The sequence below is a fragment of the Mobula birostris genome, chromosome 8 (genome assembly GCF_030028105.1).
Source record: "Mobula birostris isolate sMobBir1 chromosome 8, sMobBir1.hap1, whole genome shotgun sequence".
Lineage (NCBI taxonomy): Eukaryota > Metazoa > Chordata > Chondrichthyes > Myliobatiformes > Myliobatidae > Mobula > Mobula birostris.
The window spans coordinates 73,733,600-73,749,670 of record NC_092377.1 but is presented as its reverse complement, the minus strand read 5'-3'; the positions used below and the strand labels follow the sequence as shown (position 1 = coordinate 73,749,670).

At 41.5% G+C, this 16,071-nt stretch overlaps 1 protein-coding gene across 1 annotated transcript in view; it reads left to right on the top strand.

Annotated features, from left to right (window-relative positions):
• Positions 1–16,071, top strand: part of pcsk2 (proprotein convertase subtilisin/kexin type 2) — a 78,038-nt gene that overhangs the window by 11,659 nt on the left and 50,308 nt on the right. The window contains exon 2 of the mRNA XM_072267078.1: positions 9,205–9,309. Coding sequence (XP_072123179.1) covers positions 9,205–9,309 — 105 coding nt within the window. The remainder of the gene's footprint in view (positions 1–9,204; positions 9,310–16,071) is intronic.

Genomic DNA, 16,071 nt, shown 5'->3' with positions numbered 1-16,071 from the left:
TACAAGTGATCTTGTAAAAATGTTATATATGACATAGACAGCACACGATGTACTCAGTGATATGTCTTAGACTGAGAATCTATGGCACTAATTTACATGATTTATATATTTAGAAATTATTTGGTGTGAATTACTTGATATCTGAAATTTTAAATTTGATTAAATGGCAATCTTGGTCAATGAAGCACCATTAGTTTTTTTCCCAACTCCTAGGAATGCCTTGCTGCATCATGCTTTTTATCCACTTTTCTATGCCATAACAGGAACTGGCATTTAATTTACTAAATTGAGAAATGTATTCTAGAAACTAGTTGTGAAAAATCAATGACATACATATCAATAAGATGACTCAGAATTGTAAAATAACATGAATGCAAAAATGCTGTGAAGGTATTTAAGATTATTGAATTTTATTGAGGTTTTGTAAATCTATCACATACCTTCATTGCCTAGTGTGAATGATGCAACAATTGATAACATCAGTTAAAATCTAGGGAATACTTCAAAGCACCAAGCAGCCCCAAATCTACTTCATTATAGAAACATAGAAAATAGGTGCAGGAGTAGGCCATTCGGCCCTTCGAGCCTGCACTGCCATTTATTATGATCATGGCTGATCATCCAACTCAGAACCCCGCCCCAGCCTTCCCTCCATACCCCCTGATCCCCGTAGCCACAAGGGCCATATCTAACTCCCTCTTAAATATAGCCAATGAATTGGCCTCAACTGTTTCCTGTGGCAGAGAATTCCACAGATTCACCACTCTCTGTGTGAAGAAGTTTTTCCTAATCTCGGTCCTAAAAGGCTTCCCCTTTATCCTCAAACTGTGACCCCTCGTTCTGGACTTCCCCAACATTGGGAACAATCTTCCTGCATCTAGCCTGTCCAAACCCTTTAGGATTTTATACGTTTCAATTAGATCGCCCCTCAATCTTCTAAATTCCAACGAGTACAAGCCCAGTTCATCCAATCTTTCTTCATATGAAAGTCCTGCCATCCCAGGAATCAATCTGGTGAACCTTCTTTGTACTCCCTCTATGGCAAGGATGTCTTTCCTCAGATTAGGGGACCAAAACTGCACACAATACTCCAGGTGTGGTCTCACCAAGGCCTTGTACAACTGCAGTAGTACCTCCTTGCTCCTGTACTCGAATCATCTCGCTATAAATGCCAGCATACCATTCGCCTTTTTCACTGCCTGCTGTACCTGCATGCCCACTTTCAATGACTGGTGTATAATGACACCCAGGTCTCGTTGCACCTCCCCTTTTCCTAATCGGCCACCATTCAGATAATAATCTGTTTTCCTATTTTTGCCACCAAAGTGGATAACTTCACATTTATCCACATTAAATTGCATCTGCCATGAATTTGCCCACTCACCCAACCTATCCAAGTCACTCTGCATCCTCTTAGCATCCTCCCCACAGCTAACACTGCCACCCAGCTTCGTGTCATCCGCAAACTTGGAGATGCTGCATTTAATTCCCTCATCCAAGTCATTAATATATATTGTAAACAACTGGGGTCCTAGCACTGAGCCTTGCGGTACCCCACTAGTCACCGCCTGCCATTCTGAAAAGGTCCCGTTTATTCCCACTCTTTGCTTCCTGTCTGCTAACCAATTCTCCATCCACATCAATACCTTACCCCCAATACCGTGTGCTTTAAGTTTGCACACTAATCTCCTGTGTGGGACCTTGTCAAAAGCCTTTTGAAAATCCAAATATACCACATCCACTGGTTCTCCCCTATCCACTCTACTAGTTACATCCTCAAAATATTCTATGAGATTCGTCAGACATGATTTCCCTTTCATAAATCCATGCTGACTTTGTCCAATGATTTCACCGCTTTCCAAATGTGCTGTTATCACATCTTTGATAACTGACTCCAGCAGTTTCCCCACCACCGACGTTAGGCTAACCAGTCTATAATTCCCCGGTTTCTCTCTCCCTCCTTTTTTAAAAAGTGGGGTTACATTAGCCATCCTCCAATCCTCAGGAACTAGTCCAGAATCTAACGAGTTTTGAAAAATTATCGCTAATGCATGCACTATTTCTTGGGCTACTTCCTTAAGCACTCTAGGATGCAGACCATCTGGCCCTGGGGATTTATCTGCCTTCAATCCCTTCAATTTACCTAACACCACTTCCCTACTAACATGTATTTCGCTCAGTTCCTCCATCTCACTGGACCCTCTGTCCCCTACTATTTCTGGAAGATTATGTATGTCCTCCTTAGTGAAGACAGAACCAAAGTAATTATTCAATTGGTCTGCCATGTCCTTGCTCCCCATAATCAATTCACCTGTTTCTGTCTGTAGGGGACCTACATTTGTTTTTACCAGTCTTTTCCTTTTTACATATCTATAAAAGCTTTTACAGTCAGTTTTTATGTTCCCTGCCAGTTTTTTTCTCATAATCTTTTTTCCCCTTCCTAATTAAGCCCTTTGTCCTCCTCTGCTGAACTCTGAATTTCTCCCAGTCCTCAGGTGAGCCACTTTCTCTGGCTAATTTGTATGCTTCTTCTTTGGAATTGATACTATCCCTAATTTCTCTTGTCAGCCACGGGTGCACTACCTTCCTTGATTTATTCTTTTGCCAAACCGGGATGAACAATTGTTGTAGTTCATCCATGCACTCTTTAAATGCTTGCCATTGCATATCCACCGTCAATCCTTTAAGTGTCATTTGCCAGTCTATCTTAGCTAATTCACGTCTCATACCTTCAAAGTTACCCCTCTTTAAGTTCAGAACCTTTGTTTCTGAATTAACTATGTCACTCTCCATCTTAATGAAGAATTCCACCATATTATGGTCACTCTTACCCAAGGGGCCTCTCACGACAAGATTGCTAATTAACCCTTCCTCATTGCTCAAAACCCAGTCCAGAATAGCCTGCTCTCTAGTTGGTTCCTCGACATGTTGGTTCAAAAAACCATCCCGCATACATTCCAAGAAATCCTCTTCCTCAGCACCTTTACCAATTTTGTTCACCCAATCTACATGTAGATTGAAGTCACCCATTATAACTGCATATAACCCATTATATATGATCATAAACCAGGAACAGGTTAGGGCACTGCAGAAAATTGGGTTCAAGTAGCAAATGGCCAAGATCATTGGCACTTGGTTTCCCAGTCACTGCACATTGCAATCTTAGGAAAGGAACTGAGCCCACTTACAGTGAGATGAGCATTTATGCCTTAACTCATAATCTAGTTTATCAACTGTGCACTGTAATCAGGCAAAATCTACAGTTAACACTGGCTGAATTTAATCACTCAGCAAAATCTTGGATTTGTGCAAGTTAAGAGTACACACTGAATACTAGAAATACTGCTGCAATAATTCCAGGCCCTAATTCTTCAAGCTGGCACCCAACTTCAATCTATTAGGCTTTGGAAATGAGGATTAGAATGATAAAGTGTAATTTTTTTGCCACAGGAAAGACATACTTATGTATGATTCGTATGCCCGTCAAGCTGTAGTCCATCTTGAGTTTTGGCAAGTTCTGCATTTTGATCCTGCCTAATTTGAGCATTGTCTTCATGAAATTCTACACTAATGTTGAGACTTGCACCAGCTAAACTTCTGCCTAATTAAGTTACATCACGGAATGCAAGCCTTGAAAATTTGGTAGTGAGCTCTGGGGTAATGTTCTTAGGAATTGAGAAGCGCTGCGAGAAGTATCTGTGAGCAAATGGACTTCTCACATAATCATGTGTCACTGCAGTTCAACAGTGTCACAGGTATAATATACCTTTATAGACTGATGCTGTGTGCTTTGCTCTGTGGAGGGAACAGGTTGCGTCAGATAGTGTTGTTAATGAAATGCAAGAGGGAGTCCAGTATCAACTGCACTTTTCAGGGGCTCAGAAACTACAGCAGTGTACCTAATGAGGATGTTGCCTGAGTTTGTCGGTTGGCATCAATCTTAATTCTTGCCTCTATTATCTCTATATATGTCTCCCAATTCTTTCCCAGCCAACCTTCATTTGCCATGTCTGCATAAATTTCAGCTCATTCACTACCTTACTGTTCTGCTTCATAGACTGAAACTTGCTGTTCATTTCTAATCTCTGTGCACGCTGACCACCGAAGGCATATTTAGAGGGCTGAGTTAGGTTGTGACAATTGATAGATTTTAATAGTTTCATCCGTGTTTCCAAATCAAAGTTCAGAAGTTCAAAGTACATTTATTCTCAAAGTATGTAGACATTATACAACCTTGAAATGAGTCTCTCTATAGGCAGCCACGAAACAAAGAAACCCAAAAAAAATACCCCATATATATGGAAAAAATAAAGACTGTTGAACACCAATGTGCAGAGAATAAAAACCACATCATTCCAATTAAAATAACTAAACATAGAAACATAGAAAACCTACAGCACAATACAGGTACTTCGGCCCACAAAGCTGCGCCGAACATGTCCTTACCTTAGAAATTACCCATAGCCCTCTATTTTCCTGAGATCCATGTACCTGTCCAGGAGCCTCTTAAAAGACCCTATCATATCCGCCTCCACCACTGTCGCCGGCAGCCCATTCCACGCACTCTTAATCACAGAGTCAACCTGCGAAGCAGCCTTGAGTGTCCTACAGACTTGGATCCCAAGATGCCTCTGATCCTCCACACTGCCAAGAGTCTTACCATTAATACTACATTCTGCCATCATATTTGACCTACCAAAATGAACCACTTCACACTTACCTGGGTTGAACTCCATCTGCCACTTCTCAGCCCAGTTTTGCATCCTATCAATGTCCCGCTGTAACCTCTGACAGTCCTCCACACTATCCACAACACCCCCAACCTTTGTGTCATCAGCAAATTTACTAACTCATCTCTCCACTTCCTTATCTAGGTCATTATAAATATCACAAAGAGAAAGGGTCCCAGAACAAATCCTTAAGGCACACCACTGGTGACTGACCTTGATACAGAATATGACCCGTCTACAACCACTCTTTGCCTTCTGTGGGCAAGCCAGTTCTGGATCCACAAAGCAATGTCCCCTTGGATCCCATGCCTCCTTACTTTCTCAGTAAGTCTTGCATGGATTACCTTGTCAAATGCCTTGCTGAAATCCATATACACTGCATCTACTGCTCTTCCTTCATCAATGTATTTAGTCACATCCTCAAAAAATCAAGCAGGCTTGTAAGACATGACCTGCCTTTGACAAAGGCATGCTGACTATTTCTAATCATATTATGCCTCTCCAAATGTTCATAAATCCTGCCTCTCAGGATCTTCTCCATCAACTTACCAGCCACTGAAGTAAGACCCACTGAAGTAAAGAATAAAATAACCCATAAAAAAGATGGTTGAACACCCAATGTGCAATGAACAAGAATCATCATGCAAACAGTAACCAGAAGCAAATAGTGTTTCTGAACTGAAGTCTTTTAATAGACTTCAATGAATAAAGAAGAAAATTAAACAGGGAAGGAGAATTTTGCATTTCTATTCCCCTTTAGGACACAGCAAAGTACAGCCAGTTAGGAACCAGTGAAGGGAAGATATCTCCTGTAGGTTTTATGGCCAAACGTGTACATTCGGTAGATTATTCCCATAGTGACTGGATAAAGTGATCTGAGTGAGGGATGAATATTGGTCACAACACAACAATGAGAGAGCCAACAGATCCTCAGGTTAAAGCCTTTGCCTGTGGGATTTCACTGATTGTGGATGCTCGGGTGCATTTGACACCCACTAAAAGCCACAACTTCACGTTTACTGATGCTGGTGATAAAAATCTAAGCCCTTGAAGATCTTAGGATCAAGTGACATTTGTGGAGGCCACTGGTCAAGTTAACAGTTTGGGTCAAGACCCTAGATAGAGGAAGAGAAAAGATAGCCAAGGTATAGCTGTATGATGGAGTGGGATTGAGGCTTGTAGGTGACAGGTAGAACCAGATAGGGAGGGGATGGTGGGCAGATGGAACAATATGGTGAGTTTGCGTGTAGGAAGAAAACACTGGAGAGCAAAATTCAGTGTTCATGCCATTGGGCTGTAAGCTACCCAAGCAAAATTTGAGATGTTTGCTGCCGTTAAATGGTCTGTGGATTGTCTGAATCTAGTTCTCTATCCTAGATTTTGCTATGAAGCTCTCTTCCAACCCAATGGTAACACCAAACAAAAGTATCTTCCTCATTAAGGCTTCAAACCAAAATCAAGGTTGTTTTTTTTCCATACTGGAAATCTTCTTGAAGACCTATATTCAAAGTTTCATGATTTTCTGTACTATTGAACTAATTTCAAGGAATTTGCACTGCAGTCCTAAAGCCTTATTTTTCTATAGACGCTGAAAATTTCAAGTCAGGGCTGGTGGTGCTTTTGTCTTCACTGCAACTCATTTCTAAATCATTATTCTTAAGAGACATGTAATCAGATGCTTTGAGGATATTGGAGAACTGATGGTATGGAGGCTCCAATGCACAGTATTAAAAGGGTGTAGCCTCAACCAGCTCCATCACGGCCACAAGTCTCCCGACCATGGAGGATGTCTTCAAAAGGCTGTGCCTCGAGAAGGCAGCATCCATCAATCTGGGATATGCCATCTCCTCGTTATTACTATCAGCGAGGAGCTACAGAAACCTGAAGATGCACACTCAACATTGCTGGAACAGCTTCTCCCCTCTACCATCAGATTTCAAAATGGAAAAATGAACCGCGAATACTACCTCACTAATTTCTCCTTTGCATTACTTAATTTTTTTATTGTAACTTATTGCAGTGTTTTATGTCTTGCAGCCACCAGTTTCACAAACACATGTCAGTAATAATAAACCTGATTCTGATACATTGCATGTTAATACAGGTTAGCAATGGTTTCTGAACAAGCAGCTGCTGGTGTCAGAGAGCCTCGAGAATTCAACCCCAAACTCTCAAGTACGTGGACTCAACTCTCCAGATCCCTATTTTAAGAATGATTGCCACATAGAAGCGGCAAGGTGCATTGCAGAGGAGCTGGCATAAAGACTGCAATGGAGCCCATGGTAACAGTACTTGAGAAGCATTGGGCACAATGTGATGGGAATCGGAACAAGCCGTAGCTGTATGATCTTGTCTACTCCTCTCTCCTCTCTCTACTGGCAATTGGAAGACCATTGCAAAGACATTATAGTGGTGTACCACATCCTTGGGAAGGCAAAGTATATCCAGAGTTGTCAAAATTGTTCTTCTAGCCAAGGGCAAGTCCTTAACGCAACAAAAAAGCAGGGGCAAGGACAGGATGAAGCACCTGGGCTAGACACAATATGACCAACTATCATTTCTTATGAAGAATGAGCTTGTAGAACCACATTCTGAAGTGAGGTTTGGACTTCAGTGCCTGCATCTGATGTTTGAAAGTTAATTTGCAGTGGAGCTCAAAGCCCCTTAATGAACTATAGTTTCTTAAGTAGCTCAAATATAGCCTGAGGGAGTGGTATGTTCTGTAATATGTCTTTCAAATGCTGTTTCTTTCCAGTTCCTGTGTTCCTCTGCCATAATGATAAATGGGAATGCACAGAGTCTCGTGGCAGGAGGCTAAGAAATTAACCTCTAGTACTTAATTGGCTGAAAGGCCATTTGTTGAATCCTTTCTCAGCAGCACAGCTGATTTCTTCCACAAGAGCTGGTCTTTCAAATAAAATATTAGGACAGCCTAAGTACATGAACAAAATCTTGGTTTGCTAAGTCATGCAGGCAACTTTCTGGAAGGCAGATCACAGTATGTAGCTGATTCCTGCTCCAAGTTCTAACTCTTTACACCGCAGTTAAATCGTGTTTTTATCTCAAATGATGCACAGATTTCACCAACTGTATGAAGGACTGGATTAGAAGAAACTTGATCATCCATTGTTAGATTATGGAATGCATTAGCAAATTAGGGTGGATCTATGTTAAACTGATTTCAGCAATGAAACTTCTGGCCAATTATTTAATGAACAATGTAAAAGGGTTTTGAGAAGAAAATAGCAAAGTAGGATTGGTTTAGAGAAACAATAGAGAAGTAGAATGAATAAAATCAATCTCATACATGAGGGAGAAAGTGACTGTGGTGATATCAGAACAGGCTGAATCATGCGGTGTCTCCCTCCATTGTAAAAATGTATGTTTCTGCTAGCAATGGGAAAAATGAAATTTCACTCAATTGACTGAAATGAGTCAACTAAAGGGAATAAATAATTCTCTTCCTATATTAATCAAACCACTAACTTAAAATAAGTTATGACACCAAATCAATACTTGGTATGGGAGAGAATAAATGATTTATTGAAACATCACAGAGATTGAAAATTACTGAGAGCCTGGTTTATATGAGTACACCAGCAAGTGTAGGGAAATCTTGGTTAGCCAAAAGGTCATCAGTCTAACACTGAGTGAGATAAGTATTAATATGATAACAGAAAAGGAAATCAACCTAAAGGTGAAACAGAAACAACTTGAACATTATTTTAGTAGATGCCAGGCTATTTAATTTTCAACAGAACTAGCTGAATCTGTGAAATAGCATTTCACATGGAAAGAAGTGAAAAATCATTAAAAGATAAAAACTATCCTCATTTTATTTTAAAAATTGCACAGTAAACTGTTCTGTGTTTTAAGTTCTGGTGTTTTATTGTTTTAACCATTTCATGGCATTGAAATGGTTAAAGCATGGTGTGTTGGGGATAGAACAGATACTTGCTATGTTAATACAATAGAAGGATTTACAGATCAGATTTAAGTCTGAAAGGTTACCTTGAAAAATTTGTATAGAACCTAATCCAAAATTATCTAGTCACCAATTATGATGCACATTTTTTAATATTATTTAGATATACAAGGTCAATTGTTCAAAAGATTAATTGTTCTTTAGGTTTAGAATAATAAAATTAGGATAGAAATTGCAAGAAATGTGATGCAAAGAAGTGCAAGTTTATAAATTGCTCATCAGACAGACGGTCTAACTATTCTGCATCATGTAAATAGATCTGCTGGATATTCTTTATTGCCATATGCGATACATAATAGGAATTGTGGAAATATATTGGTATTTTCTGGGCATTACTGCATTTTTTGTACACTGACTCCATGACTGCTAATGGACAAATTATTTAAAGTGAAAATAAGAATATATGGAGGTTTATTTGCCATGAAAATACACAATTAATTGTTCAGGATATTCACTGTAATACAACAGACTATTTTTTATTTAACGCAGCTTCCATTCGCTGAAGGACTCTATCATTTCACTCATAGTGGCATCCCTAAGGCCAGAAAAAGACGCAGTCTTCATCACAAGTATTATCTGGAAAGAGACACAAGGGTAAGCTAATATTTTTCCATCTTTTAGCAACTTTCCCTTTGGCAATATACTCAATTAATCAGCAGGAATTTTTAAAAAAAAGCTGTGTTTGAGATCTCTCACTGATGCAAAAATTCAGAAAGGATGTGACTTGTGAAACATCCTGGTAAGCTGAAGTGTCTTATTCTTTAATTGCATTCAGATTTAAATCAAATGAAATTTACAAATATAGTTACATTGTATTTATGGCTTAATTGGGTCACATCGTTGCAATGACAAACGTGGAGCTAAGGAAGTGACATTTTGTTACATCTTTACAGAATCTCTGTGCAATAGAGATTGACTTTTCCGCAAAGGGCCGTAAGAGTGTGACTTGAATTTAGAGAAGATATTCATCTGGCTAGGATTATACCATATCTAAGCTGATAAAACTAATTGTTCACATGCAGTATGTTGAATTTGTGCAGAAGAGATAGTAGCAAATTGAAGAAACACATAAATTGATCTGAGTAGGTGTGATGTATCACCAGAAATCTACCATTTGCATCATCTGTGATGTAGGTTGTCATATTGAAAGTTATTCATTTGCACTGGCTCACACGTCACCAGGTGCTCTGGCTATATTGAATAACATGCTGCAGACACTGGAAATCCGAAGTAAAATCAGAGAATGCTGAAAATGACCATGTAATATATGGATCTATTTCTTTCAGAGCAAAGACACTCTTCCCCTTAGCACAACGTATTGGTCTGTTGTCTGTGCATGCACTATTGTCTATGCATGTGCATTGTTCTCTATTTCTCTCTCTCGTTGCAATGTGAGTACACCACTTACAGCCATCTACCACGTCCATGCTTTTATTTAATTGGAATGTAGTTGTGCATAGACACAACAATCGGTGACGAGTGCACACCTGAATGTCAGAGAATATCACGAACTGCACCAATAGTTATGTGGATGAAACAGCAAGAGTTAAACAGCATGAGAAATCCATTACGGATGCTAACAAAGGAACATGAGAGTAACAGTGAAAGATGTGCTGAATTGAAAGTGAAAGTAACCTGCCGATGGCTTCAGTCGGGAAAGTTGACAAATTCGATAGCACTATTAAAGACTGGAAGTCGGATATTGAGCAGGTGGAACTGTATTGTAACATAAACGACGTGGAGGAGCAAAAGGAAGTCGCTACACTTCTTAGCTTAATGGCCCAAGAATGTACAGTCTCTTATGCAACTTAGTAATCCTTGCAAAGCAAGCAAGCAAGCAAGAAATTCAATGCCATTGTTACAATTTTCCAAAATTGCTTGATCATTGCAATATCATTAGAGACTGCAGCAAAGGATGCAGCAGAACTACAGAAAAGGAGGTTAGAAAATGAAATGCACAAAATGTCTCTGAATGGTGCAAAAAGCCAAAGATATTATTGATGTGGCAAATCCTCCCATAATGCAAATGACTGTTGGTTCAAAGAAAAAGTCTGCTGAAAGTGTCACAGACAAGGTCACAGAGAGAGAGTGTGCAAGGCAGACAAAAAGCATAACTGAGGGAAAAGTCTTGAACTCAAAAATAAGCAAATGCTTAAAGTTATCGAATGTAAAATAAAATCAGAAAATCAGACAACATAGAGTCTGACAAAGGAGAACTGTCATGCCTAGAACTACATAGTATAACTGAAACAGATCACAAAATCATCTGGGTCACAGTAGATGTGTCTGGTGTAAAACTGAAAATGGAGCTGGATACAGGGTCACTTTTGTCCATAATTCCAGAGGCTGACTACAACAGACTGTTTTCCAAGATAGCATTAGAGAAGACCTCAGTGATGCTAAAGACTTACACAGGTGAAAAAGTGTCTCCCAAAGGCAAATTGAAAGTAAATGTGACGTATGGAAGCCAAACACAACATTTGGAGATTTATGTATTGAAAAGTGGAGAGCCAGCACTTTTCGGATGTGAACGGTTGAGAAAAATCCAACTAGACTGGCACTCAATCAAAGCTCTGTGTGTGACTTCAACAGGCAACAGCACCTCAAATGGTAGCACTAACCAGAGACTGGCGGAGCTGTTTAATGCTAATGAGAGGTATTTGAGAAGGGGATTGGTAAACTCAAAGGCATGAAGGCCGAATTGAACTGGATGAAACAGCAACACCTAGATTCCACAAAGTGCACCCAGTGACTTACACACTAAATCCTGAAGTGGATGCTGAACTGCAGAGCTTGGAGGCATCTGGAATTCTCTCCAAGGTTGAGTGGAGCGATTGGGCCATGCCCATTGTCCTGGTGATCAAGAAAAGGAAGGCTGGAGCCATTCGCATTTGTGGGGATTTCAAAGTGAACATCAACCCAGTGCTGCGTACTGTACAGTATCCCCTGCAAGGAATAGAAGACATTTTTGCATCTTTGGCAGGCAGGAAGAGGTTTTTAAAAGATTGACTTGTCACAAGCCAATCTGCAAATGGAGATTGAGGAGTCAAGTAGGAAATTCCTCACAGTCAACACTTACAGGGGACTGTTCCAGTATAGTCGTCTTGTCCTTGATGACGCATCAGCTCCAGCAATTTGGCAAAGAGCAACGGACCAAGTGCTTCAAGGTATCTCAGGAACACAATGTTACCTTGATGACAGCACTGTGACTGGCAAACATGATGAAGAGCACCTCCAGAACCTTGGTAAAGTACTTACCAAGCTGAGTGAGTATGATCTACACACAATGAGAGAGAAATGTGAGTTTTTCAAGAGTGAAATCACATATTGCGGACATGTCATTGACAAGCATGGGTTACATAGGTGACCAGAGAAGATTGAAGCAGTGCTACAGGCACCAAACTGGAAAATGTATCACAACTCAGGTCATACTTGAGCCTTGTAAACTACTGCCACCAGTTTCCCCCACACATTGCTACAGTGCTGCACCCATTGAACGCACTGTCACAGACTGGAGCAAAAAGGGAATGGTCAGAAAGATGTGAAAAAGCATTCAAGGAAACAAAGAAACTAATGACATCCGATGAACTGCTTACCCATTATGACCCATCCCTGCCCATCAGACTGGCGTGCAATGCCTTATGGTAGTGGCACCATTTTGTCACACCTTATGAAAGATATATCTGAACACCTGATTGCAATTGCTTCAGGTTTACCGATGAGCACAGAAAACAACTATGCACAGGTCGACCCAGGGGCCCTTAGTCTAGCATGGGGAATAAAGAAGTTCCATAAGTTTACACTGGTGACAGATCACCAGCCCCTTGTGTCCATTTTCAATGCCAGGAAGGGAATTCCAGTGATGACTGCTACCCTGTTACAACACTGGGCACTATTCGGAGGAGCCCACTTTAGAGTTCAAGGGTACCAAATGACACAGCAACGCTGATGGCTTGTCACGTCTTCCACTATTGGCAACTGAAGTAGAAAAGTCTTCATTCTGTGACTCAGCAGTATTGTTTCACTCTACATTGGTGGACCAGTTGCCGGTAACAAATTCTGAAATACAACAGGAAACAAGGAATGACCCAACTTTGTCAAAAGTCTATGAAATCGCGATGCAAGGATGGCCAGCTCATGGTAACCTTATGTTTCCAGAGCTCTGAGCAAGACCAGATCAACTGTCGGTATGTCAAAGAATGCTGATGTGTGGACCTCGTGTTGCAGTTCCCTCTAAACTGCACACCAGAGTGCCGGAAAATCTGCTTGAAGGACACCTGGGTACCGTCAAGATGAAGAGTCTCACCCGGAGCTATGTGTGGTGGCCAGGAATAGATAGATAGATTGAAGACTTGGCCAAAAGCTGTTTGGGATGCCAAAAAGTTCAAAATGCACCCACAGGCACCGTTACACCTGTGGAAGTGGCCATCACCACCGTGGCAAAGACTTTTCCTGAGCCGCTTATGGACTCAGTGTTTCTGATTGCTGTGGATGCTCATTCAAAGTGGCTGGAGGTTATACCAGTGAAGTCAACTGTGTCAATAAAGACTGTCTCCGCCCTGAGAACTACCTTCACCAGAAATGGCTTACCCAAACAAATTGTGAGTGATAACGACCACAATACATGTCTGAACAATTCCAACTGTTCATGAAGAAAAGTGGCATCAGACGTTTCAAGTAAGTTCTTCACCACCCAGCAACAAATGGGTTAGCTGAAGTGTTTATCCAAACCTTCAAGAAGTACATTAAGGTGATGGACAAGGAGGACATTTCTCTACAGCACAAGGTGGACAACTTCCATAACACTTACGCACTCTTGATCTTTTCAATGATTTCAGGTTCCCTGGCCCTCATCATTTTACTTTTACTATTTTTGTCCAATCCCTGTACATCTCTATCTTCCACTAGGAAGGTCTCAAAGTCCTGTGTTTCTTTCTGGACTCCAGACCTAACCAGTTCCCCTCCATCACCACTCTCCTCCACCTAGTGGAGCTTGTCCTCACTTTCAACAATTTCTCCTTTGGTTCCTTCCACTTCCTTCAAACAAAAGGTATAGCCATGGACACTCACATAAGTCCCAGCTATGTATGTCTGTTGTTGGCTACGTGGAACAGTCTATGTTCCAAGCCTACACTGGTGATCATCCCGCACTTTTCCTACATTACATCGATGACTGCATTGGTGCTGCTTTCTGCATCCATGCTGAACTCGTTGACTTCATCCATTTTGCCTCCAACTTTCACCCTGCCCTCAAATTTACCTGGTCCATTTCCGAAACCTCCCTCCCCTTTCTCAATCTCACTGTCTCTATCTCTGGACACAGCTTATCTACTGATGTCTATTATAAACCCACAGATTCTCTCAGCCACCTGGACAATACCTCTTTCCACCCTGTTACTTGTAAAAACCCATCCAGCACATAATTCTCTGAAACTTCTGCCACCTCCAACTAGATCCCACCACCAAGCACATCTTTCCCTCCCCACCCCCCCATTTTCTGCTTTCTGCAGGGATCGTGCCCTACACGACTCCCTCGTCCATTCGTCTCTCCCCACTGATCTCCCTCCTGGCACTTATCCTTGCAAGTGGAACAAGTGCTACAACTGACTCTACACCTCCTCCCTCACTACCATTCAGGACCCCAATCAGTCCTTCCAGGTGAGGCGACGCTTTACCTGTGAGTCTTTTGGGGTCACCTACTGTGTTTGGTGCTCCCGGTGTGGCTTCTTGTTATATCGGTGAGACCCGGCGTAGATTGGGAGATTGCTTCGCTGAGCATCTACGCTCCATCTGCCAGAAAAAGTGGGATCTCCCTGTAGCAACCCATTTTAATTCCACTTCCCATTCCCATTCTGATATGTCTGTCCGTGGCTTCCTCCACTGTTGTGATGAGGCCACACGCAGGTTGGAGGAACAACACCTTATATTTTGTCTGGGTAGCCTCCAACCTGATGGCATGAACATCGATTTCTCAAACTTCCAGTAATGCCCCCCACCCCTCCTTCACCATTTCCCATCCCTTTTTCCCTCTTTCGCCTTATCTCCTTACCTGCCCATCGCCTCCCTCTGGTGCTCCTCCCTTTCTTCTGTCTCTTTTCCCAGTCAACTTCCCAGCTGTTTACTTCATGCCTCACCCTTCAGGTTTCACCTATCATGTTGTGTTTCTCTCTCCCCTCCCCCCACCTTTTAAATCTACTCCTCAGATTTTTTTCTCCAGTCCTGCCAAAGGGTGTCAGCCCAAAATGTCAACTCTTCTCTTTTCCATAGATGCTACCTGCCCTGCTGAATTCCTCCAGCAATTTCTGTGTGTTGATTGGATTTCCAGAATCTGCAGATTTTCTCTTGTTCGTGATTGGACAATTTCCTTTTTGTGTATCAGAACTCTGTTCATGCGATGACAAATCAAACACCTGCAATGCCGTTCATGAGCAGGAATCGGAGATCTCGCATAGACCTCCTGAAACCAGATCTATGGAGGGAAATGCAGAATAAACAGTTCAGCCGGTTGCCAAGTGAAGCAGCAAGGAGCTTCGTGATTGGACAGGAATTCCTAGCGCGTGACTACCGAGAAGACAAGTTGACACCTGGTACAATAGCTACGAGAACTGGACCATTGATAAACACAGTGGATGTTGGAGGTCAGACATGGAGTCATCATGTGGACCAGATACTGGATGCTCAACCAAAGAACACACCTGAGTCGATTGCATCCAACAAGACAGCTACATTACAGTCACCTGACTTACCTCTCGGTGATGATGTCACTGACAGCAATGTGACACCTGAAACTGACAATGTTGTCTTAGACAAGACACCTACCACACCTGATGCCATTCCACAGGTCCAGAGGCGCTTTCCTGAAAGAAACGAAGCGACACCCAGAAGACTGAATCTTTAGAACTACGAAGTTAATGATAGACTATTATTGTGGAAGCATGTTTATTTGGAATATGGGCTTAGGAAAGGGAAATTGATTGTTTTGTACATATACAGTTTTATGTTGCATTAATCTAAAGGGGGAGGAAGTGTAATAGGGTCTACTTCTTTTAGAGCAATGACCCCCACCCCCCCTTAGCACTATGTATTTTTCTGTTTTTTCTCTCTCTCTCCCCCACTCACTATCAATCTCTCTCTCTCTATCTCTCTATCTCTACATATCTCTCTATCCCTCTCTCTATCTCTATATATATCTCGCTCTCTTCCCCCCCACAACGTGACTACACCAGTTAGGCATATTCTGCGTGCGTGCTTTTATGTAACTGATATGTAGTTGTGCATAGACACAACAGTCAAAATGACCACAATCTGTGCAGATTGGAAATAACATCTCCACCTCGCTGACAATCAACACTAGCT